The sequence below is a fragment of the Abramis brama genome (genome assembly GCF_963993115.1).
Source record: "Abramis brama genome assembly, chromosome: 10".
Lineage (NCBI taxonomy): Eukaryota > Metazoa > Chordata > Actinopteri > Cypriniformes > Leuciscidae > Abramis > Abramis brama.
In genome coordinates, this window is record NC_139972.1 from 23,913,163 (window position 1) to 23,923,108 (window position 9,946).

Here is a 9,946-nt window from a genome sequence, read left to right on the forward strand (position 1 = left end):
TACAATAATAAAAAAAAAATACTTTGTATTTTTGTTTAAGGTTTTCCCTTTTTTTTTTTTTTTATCTGAACAGCAGACATTTTGCCCTCTAGCCTCTGCTCTGTGATTAAAAACTCTGCAATAAATGCACAGAAATCAAGCATAAAAGGAATACAGTAAGAGCTTGAGTAGAAATGTTTACATCTACAACTAACTTACCATTGAATCTACAGCACTTAAATAAAATGACATATTACATTTGTCTTGTATACTTACTCAAAATTGTATTATGCCCTTTTATTGCAGCATTTCTTTTTCCAGTGAAGAGGGCTTCATTAGCCACTCTCTCCACTCTATTAGAACACGGGTGTGTTCATCAGCCCCTGCAAAATCAACACAGAATTTAACATGTGATGAGGTAAATCTATTAATGTTACATGGACAAGCTGAGGTACACTTGTTAACAGTAGCTTGCTATGTAGCCAACAAATATTTCAACCCTGGTATGTTTAGCAGCCAGAATTTAAAAATTTTCAGGGGGAGAAACCCCCTGACCCCTCCTAACATGATCCATATCACCCATCAGAAAACAATTGCAACGTCTCAGATTGTGCCCCCCCAGAATTTTGGCTTGCATGACGCCCCTGTGTGAAATAATACTGTTTGGGTACGCATTCACAGTCAGCTCCTGAGGGTGCTGGCAGTGTTCATTGAGAAATATCTTGACACGTACATCCGTGCGCTGTAGGATGTTTCCGCCTCGCACTATTGACTTTCTTCTTAAGGGATGAAAGCCAAATATTGAAATGGCTCGAATCTCGCATTTGCTCGCATTCAACTTTAAAGTGTTAGTTTCTTTTGTTCATGATTTTTTTCTAAATAAAAATCAGTAAATTTATTCTCGTTTTTTTTTTTGTCTATTTAAATTCTATTTACAAACTCCCCACACACAATAATGGTCAATAACTGTAATTTGTTGAAAGCTAATCTTTTTCTGAAAAAGGTGACACTTTGCACATTAAGATAGCACATTGTTTTAGAATTGTACAGTCCAAAAATCTAAATATGTGAAAAACTCCTATTTTAGCTCTAGGTTCTAAAGGGTTAATCAGATTCTATAGCCTGGACATTCCTTCTACGCCAGGCACTCTAGTGCTCTCGTCTTAAGTGTGCCTGTGCGCAGCTTCACACTGGGACAGGCAGGGCTTGTTGTGGCATAGTGGGTACTCGTTCCCCAAAGTGTCGTCATTGACGCAGTTCGAGCTCCCTTGAAAGGGAACGTCTCGGGTTATGACTGTAACCCATGTTCCCTGAGAAGGGAACGAGACACTACGTCCCTTCGCCACACCTTCCCCTGCCTGGGAGTGACTTGCTTCATCGCAAAAGCTAACTCTGTTGTGTGTCGGCGTCCCTTTGTAGCTTCCGTGTATGCCGTCACGTTACGTCATGACCCCAGCACCAATCAGGATTGGATTAGTTTCATTCATAGTTCTGATACGTTATGCTAAGGGCGTTCCCCAAAGTGTCATAATCAACGCATTGTCTCATTCCCTTCTTAGGGAACAGGGGTTACAGTCATAACCTGAGACGTTCTTTCACCATTCCCGGTCTCTAACACACACTCATAGCGTTTGTCATGGTCTTACAGATGTCAGAGCAGAAATGAAAGCTGATGCTCTCTTTATGTTTTTCCGTCGTCTCTGTGCACGTTCATATGTAAATTGCGCAAGCTTACGTTGTCCATTAGATTGAAAGATCTAAAAAAAAAAAAAAAAACATACATTTATCCACCCATAGACCCTCCCCTCGAAAAAATCAGTAAAGAAGTGACGGATTAAAAACTTGAGATCCAAACGACCAAAATGCATCTTAATACCTGGTATAAACTGGCCCAAAGGTTCATAAACGTTCCCTCCGAAAGTTTAGGTTGCCATTGGCTCACTGACCCCCTGGAGGATTGACCTCCACAGAAGTTAAAGGCCACAGTCCCAGTGACCCTCCCTCTCTTCCTTCCTTCTCCTGATTGCTGTTTGTGTGAAAAGACTGGACACATCCAGTCCGACCGCGGGACCTTTCCCCTGGTGCGCAGCTGGAGGGGCCTCAAGTTACTAATATTTTAACTTCCTTGTCAACAACAGAGTCAGGCTATTCTTCATTTAACGTGGAAGAAATTGATTGCAACTTCAACACCATCAAACTTCTGAACTATTAAAGGGATAGTTCACCCAAAAATGAAAATTCTGTCAGTAATCACTCACCCTCATGTTGTTCCAACCCCATAAGACTTTTGTTCATCTTCGGAAGACAAATTACGATATTTTTTATGAAATCTGAGAGCTGGATCACTCCTCCATAGGCTTCTATGGAATCGAATCTTAGTCACACGCATCACTCACATGACCAGCGTTGGCCAATAGTGAGCCTACGTGGTGACGTACAACCCAGAAGCGCTGCACTGTTACACTACGTGAACTCACTCAGGCCCACACAGACGAAAATGAATAGTTGAATAAAGTCGTTATTTTTGGGGGGTTTTGCGCGCAAAAAGTATTCTCGTCGCTTGATAAACTTGTGGTTGAGCCACTGTAGTCACTGTAGTCAGGACTATTTTAACGATGTCTTTAATAACTTTTCTGGGCCGGCAAGTTTCGATCCCATAGAAGCCTACGGAGGAGTGAGCCAGCTCTTAGATTTCATCAAAAATATCTTAATTTGTGTTCTGAAGATGAACAAAATACTTACGGGGTTGGAACAACATGAGGGTGAGTGATTACTGACAGAATTTTCATTTTTGGGTGAACTATCCCTTTAAGACTTTCTCCTGGACTGCATCTGGACACTTTTTCAACAGCTGAGGCATTGCATGCCATGTATCATAAATTCAACTTACTAAACAGTGGTTTAGTATAAGCTGTAGACCCCTTGTTAACAAGGTGCTTTGAACTAAGAAACTGTTCTTGTTCTGTTCAGGTGGTTGACTGACTCTTTTCCATAGCTTCATTCCCCTGTCTCTATTTAGGTTTCATTCAGTCACTTTCACTTTCCATTTTACCCATGTATGCATGATTGTGTGTGTGTTTGTTTAGATTAGTTATGTGTTCGTGATTTAGCTAAATAAACTTTTGTTCACATTCATGTGAGTTTAGATTCTGGTCACTGCTTGTAAATCAACTTTTATGATGTGATTCTGTGACCACGAAAAATATCCTTTCTGAGAGTTGATAGACGGTCAATACCGAGTGTTCGCTGGACGAACAGAATAATTTATTGTAATATTATTTCAGCAAATAATTCGATTACGGACTAAGAACTTCAAGGTTATTTTGTCACTGTCCCTGGAGCAACTGCGTCATCTGCATTTCTCCCCATAGTCTTCATAATTTACATGTCTGATATAAACGAACTGTGACAAGCACATCTCAGTGTAAGGAGCAGAATGCACTTTAACAGTAGCCTGTGAAACAGGTGTGGCAGGTTGTTTCTCTTTATTATTTATTATTATTTGTAAAATTATCCAGCTGTTATTATCGTTATAGTGTATTTTAGTAGTAGTATTGGAGTATAAAATCAAAATACTGTTTTATTTTTAAAGTGTATTTTTAAAGCTGTAAATATTGTACTGATATTAAATGCAAAAATTTCTTCATACAGAAGATGAACAGGCACACAAAGAGATTTCTGTAAGGACTAATATTCATCATGTCAGTGGGAAACATCAGCTTTGTAAAAGAATTTGTCATAGTCGGCTTTCCTGGACTTCAGCCTCATTACTATGGCCTTGTATCAGCACTTCTGTTTTTTGTCTATGTGTCTACTTTGATGGGAAATGCTGTATTTTTTACATTGTTTGTAATGACTAAGAGCCTTCAGAAGCCTGTTTATTATTTCATTTTAAATCTTGTTGTTTGTGATGTATTATTCAGCACCACAGCATTACCAAAGATAATTAGCAGGTATTGGTTACAAGATGGAACCATTTCGTTCTTGGGTTGCTTTGTTCAGATGTTCTTTGTGCATTATTTAGGTGGTGTCTGTTCATTAATTCTAGCAGTAATGGCTATAGATCGCTATGCAGCAATATGTTACCCACTTCAATATCATAGTATCATGACAAACAGAAATGTACTCATTTCAATCCTTTGCTCTTGGGTTTTGAGTTTAATAGCACCCTTAATGATAGTCATTCGAGCATACCCTATTCCTTATTGTGCAGAAAACACCATTATCCACTGTTACTGTGATCATGTTTCCATTACAACACTGGCATGCACAGACAGAGCACTGTATAGTGTTCCAGCCCTCATCAGTGCCCTTGTAACATTGATGGGGTCTCTTGTTGTTATTATTTTCTCATACTTTTCCATTTTTGTGGCAGTTATACGAATTTCAAGCACTCGAGGAAGGATGAAGACTTTCTCCACCTGCAGTCCTCAGCTCATCATAATTGCTCTCTATTTTCTACCCAGGTGTTTTATTTATTTGTCTGGCAACATCGGCATAAAGTTCAGTACAGATTTGCGATTAGTCATTATTATGATGTATAGTCTGTTACCACCCATGATCAACCCTCTCATTTATTGTTTAAGAACGGAAGAGGTAAAAAAGATTTTAAGACGACAATTTCAAAAGAGGCAAATCGGTATTTCTTTATTTTTCTGATCTGCTATATTTAAAAGGATAGTTCACCTAAAAATGAAAATTTTGTCATCATTTACTCACCCTCAAGTTGTTCCAAACCTGTATGAGTTTCTTTCTTCTGTTGAACACAAAATAAGATATTTTGAATAATGTTGGTACCCAGACAGTTGACGGTAGCCATTGAAAAAAGAACAATCTGAGGGTGAGTAAAATGACAGATTTTCTTTTTTTCTTTAATAAGTTAGACCAAAATTTTGCAGAAGCAAATGTGTTTATATAATGTTTATACACCTTTATATGATTTCCACATACGCACCAGATAACTAGACATATATATATATTTTTTTACTTTAGTAAATCTGTATTTATACATAATTTATTCAATAAGGCTTCCAATGTCACCATTCTACTGATAGATAAAGTTGGAGCATCATGGTGCTCAAAGCAACTCTCACATTTAGGCAGGCAATGAAAACAGCAAAAAACAACAGAAGCTTTTGAACTACATGTGGGTAGAGGTGGTTGGGATACATTGTTATTCAGTACATCACACATCTGCTGTAATGTCAGAATGCACCAGATTGTAGTTCTTCTATCGCATTTCATTAAAAAAAAAATTAATCCAGCATTAAAAGTAGCTACTATTAAATGCATAAAATAAGTCATAATTTTTATATAATGTGAATTGTATGCATCCTGTTGTTTTAATAGCTCTAACCAGTGTTGGGGGTAATGCATTACAATATAAGTGTTACGAACTGCTCAGAGACACAAAGTAGGAGATCCAAATGCAGCTTTATTGGCTGGGGCAATCCAGAGGCGTAATCCAAAGTACAGGCTAGGGTCATACACAGGCAGGTAGTCAAAACAAAGAAACAAACAAAACAAACAAAACAGGCAGGGACCAGAGGCAAGAGAGTAATCCAGGGACCAGAGGCAAGAGAGTAATCCAGGGAACAGGGCAAGATATCAAAAACCAAGAAACAAGAAAACCAGGGAAACGCTCAGAAATGCAGTGTAACACTTAACAAGACTTCGCGGTGAGTGAATGAATGAACAAGGTATAAATAGACTGAGACTAACAGGGTGATGGGACACAGGTGAATGCAATCAGTGATAATGAGGTACAGGTGAATGTGATGAGTGTTCAGAGATAATGAGTCCGGTCAGTGAGTATGGGAATTGTAGTCTGAGAGTGAACGTGAGTGTCTGATGTGGAGTGCCCTCTGGTGGCTCTCAAGGGCACTCCAGCTGGTGACCGTTACATAGCCCCCCCTTTAAGGAGCGGATTCCAGACGCTCCTAACTTGTCCAGGAGGGTGGTGGAGCGGAGGCAGACCCGGGGGCGGGATGGAGGGCCAGGCCCGTGCAGCGGAAGAGGACCTGAAGACTCCGGCAGGGCGGAAGGCCAGGGCGGAGCAGGCTGTGCAGGCGACCAGGGCGGATCAGGCTGTGCAGGCGACCAGGGCGGATCAGGCTGTGCAGGCGGCCAGGGCGGAGCAGGCTGTGCAGGCGGCCAGGGCGGAGCAGGCTGTGCAGGCGGCCGTGGCGGAGCAGGCAGTGCAGGCGGCCAGGGCGGAGCAGGCTGTGCAGGCGGCCGGGGCAGAGCAGGCTGAGCAGGCGGATCCAACGGTTCAGGAACATGAACGGGCTCTAGAACAGGAACAGACACCGGCTCAGGGACAGGAACAGACACCGGCTCAGGGACAGGAACAGACACCGGCTCAGGGACAGGAACAGACACCGGCTCAGGGACAGGAACAGACACCGGCTCAGCGGCGGCCATCTTTTCCGAAGACACTGGCTCGGTGGAGACCATCTTGTCCCGAGACACTGGCTCGGCGGTGGCCATCTTGTCCGAAGACACAGGCGTGGTTTCAGCCATCTTGTCCGAAGACACAGGCGTGGAGTCGGCCATCTTGTCCGAAGACACAGGCGTGGAGTCGGCCATCTTGTCCGAAGACACAGGCGTGGAGTCGGCCATCTTGTCCGAAGACACAGGCGTAGAGTCGGCCATCTTGTCCGAAGACACAGGCGAGGATTCGGCCATCTTGTCCGAAGACACAGGCGTAGAGTCGGCCATCTTGTCCGAAGACACAGGCGCAGAAAGAGGAAGAGGAACAGATTCAGGCTCAGTATCCGGATCAGATTCAGTCTCGGCGGGACGAGACTCTTGACGGGCGAACGTGACGTGAAGCTCAGTCTCTGGATCGGCTGACGTGACGTGAAGCTCAGTCTCTGGATCGGCAGAAGTGACGTGAAGCTCAGTCTCTGGATCGGCAGAAGTGACGTGAAGCTCAGTCTCTGGATCAGGATCAGCGCGCTCTGAGCTTGACGGGACCAGCGTCAGCGAGGGCTTTGAGCTGGATAGGACCAGCGGCGAAGAGGACTTTGAGCTGGACAGGACCAGCGATGAAGAGGGCTCTGAACTGAACGGAACCAGCGGCGAAGAGGGCTCTGAGCTGGGCAGGACCAGCGGCGAAGAGGGCTCTGAGCTGGGCAGGACCAGCGGCGAAGAGGGCTCTGAGCTGGGCAGGACCAGCGGCGAAGAGGGCTCTGAGCTGGACGGAACCAGCGATGAAGAGGGCTCTGAGCTGGGCAGGACCAGCGGCGAAGAGGGCTCTGAGCTGGACGGAACCAGCGATGAAGAGGGCTCTGAGCTGGACGGGACCAGCGGTGAAGAGGGCTCTGTGCTGGACGGAACCAGCGATGAAGAGGGATCTGAGCTGGATGGGACCAGCGGTGAAGAGGGCTCTGTGCTGGACGGGACCAGCGGTGAAGACTCTAGCTTGGCGGGCATGTCGCTTGCTGTCTCAGGGGCGGCGGGCATGACGCATACTGCCTTGGCTTCGGCAGATCTGGCGTGAAGTGCGGGCTCGGCAGACGTGACGTGAAGCTCTGGCTCGGCAGACGTGACGTGAAGCTCTGGCTCAGGAGATACTGTGGGTTCACGGAGCTCTTCCTCTACCCCGCCCACAGTAAACGATGAGCCACTCAACAAAAGGGCCAGGTTGATATACTGCTCTAAAGTCCCATGAGGATCATGCCAGGGCATGAATGAACTGAGCGGTTCAGATAGTCCTCCACGAAAAAATATCATTAGGCACTCTGTGGTCATTGAGGTAAGATGTGCCAGTTCAATAAACTCTTCGACATACCTCTCAATCGAACGATTCCCCTGACGGAGACGCAGGATTTGTGCACCTGTGTCCATGGTTGGCATGGCTGCTGGATCTTTGTGTGGCGAAGTCTTCTGTTACGCACTGCTCCGAGACACGAAGGTAGAGATCCAAATGCAGCTTTAATGAGGGGTAATCCAAAGACGAAATCCAATAAACAGGCAATGGTAGAAACACAGGTAAGCAGTCCAAACAAACAAATAAACAAACCAACAAAACAGGCAGGGACCAGAGGCAAGAGAGTAATCCAGGGACCAGAGGCAAGAGAGTAATCCAGGGAACAGGGCAAGATATCAAAAACCAAGAAACAAGAAAACCAGGGAAACGCTCAGAAATGCAGTGTAACACTTAACAAGACTTCGCGGTGAGTGAATGAATGAACAAGGTATAAATAGACTGAGACTAACAGGGTGATGGGACACAGGTGAATGCAATCAGTGATAATGAGGTACAGGTGAATGTGATGAGTGTTCAGAGATAATGAGTCCGGTCAGTGAGTATGGGAATTGTAGTCTGAGAGTGAACGTGAGTGTCTGATGTGGAGTGCCCTCTGGTGGCTCTCAAGGGCACTCCAGCTGGTGACCGTTACAATAAGATTACTTTTTTGATGCAACTAGTAAAGTAAGAATAGTTACTTAACTAACTAGTTATTTTAGTTAGTTATTAAACTAGTTATTAGTTTACTAGTTAAACTTAGTTATTTTAAGTGCTTAAAATTACTAAGTAATTTATAAAAATACACATTAATATTTGAGTTATTTTTTATATAAAATAATTTATTTTCAGTTTAATTCCTTTGCTTAGACATTTTTAAAACTACTGAATTAAAATTCTCTCTCATCTTCACAAAGTACTCACTTCCAACAGTAGTCACTTCAAACGGAGAAAAAAAATGCGTAACACATTACGTTCAACTTTCAATAAAAATAGTTGTACAGTAGGGAGTCAATTTAACGCGTAATATTAAGAGATATTTTGTATGGCATATGTAACGATTGTTGTTCTTAATGTGTCCTTTACACATCCCCCACAACCGTCATCAAATCGAAATGGACGACGCACAGGACTCTGGTTCTCTGTTATCTTTATTCTCCGCAGCAATGATGATCGTGTCTGAAGAATACATCGAAATGTATCAATTTACTGGGTGAAAACACTGCAGACATAAATTACCGCAGCAGTGTCAGCCATTTCTGCTGAACTACCAATAACTTGTAACAATTCCACATTAACAAAACAATTAGTACATTTGAAAATCACATACCTGAAGAATACACCGAAATGTATCAATTTACTGGGTGAAAACACTGCAGAGCAGACATAAATTACTGAAATAAAGAAAAACATAAAAATCAACAACTCATTCTCATTGAGAGTAAATGAACTATTTAGCCATCCGGCGCTACATTAGCAGCAGCACATGTTAATTTCCTATATGAGACAGGAGGCAGAAAAGTAATTACTCAACAAAGTTTCATTGGACATATAAACCCATCCAACGCAATGTATGTTTGTTGACAATCACTACAAACATTTACATCTCAAAGAACTCATATTAAATACACTTGTATCACATTTTTAAACCCAATAAACAGGAGAGAAGAGAAACTTAGGTAAAGTTGGTTTTATATTCGATATTCGCACATTCGCGGACTTCCGCGTTCAATAACTCGTGAACTAAACGTTGTTGCTACAGAAAACACCTATCACATATAACTACAGATAAAACACCAGAAGCTACAAAATAATTTTCCTCAAAACGATCTTTCCTTCGCACTGGACAAAATACATTATCTCTATGCGCAGGCTGCTAAGAAGGGACCATCTGCAAAGTGCAAACCCGAAGGAAAGCTTGTTTTGAGGAAGATTTAAATATTAAAACAATGTTATTTGTGTAGTAACAATATTCAGCTCACAAGATATCGAACGCGGAACTCCGCGAATATGCAAATTTAAAACCAACTTTACCCAAGTTGCAGACTTGATCATGTAGGACCTCAGTACCACATACGTGGACAGCACCATGAACATAGTCAAGTAAAAAAAAAAAAAAAAAAAACAGTTGCCAACCAGGGTAAAAATAGTTTCAGGTTTGATATTTGCTGCGTATTCACCTAGACTGCTTTAGTGTACTTTTGTGTAGGCTACTGT

At 42.7% G+C, this 9,946-nt stretch overlaps 1 protein-coding gene across 1 annotated transcript; it reads left to right on the top strand.

The window, feature by feature from the left end:
- Positions 1 to 3,678: 3,678 nt before the first annotated feature.
- LOC311090356 (olfactory receptor 10A3-like) lies at positions 3,679 to 4,638 on the top strand (the record flags this gene model as incomplete). The annotated part of the gene is made up of 1 exon (XM_084125616.1): positions 3,679 to 4,638. One exon carries the CDS (start codon positions 3,679 to 3,681, stop codon positions 4,636 to 4,638), a length of 960 nt encoding a protein of 319 aa, XP_083981742.1.
- Between the last annotated feature and the right edge of the window lie 5,308 nt (positions 4,639 to 9,946).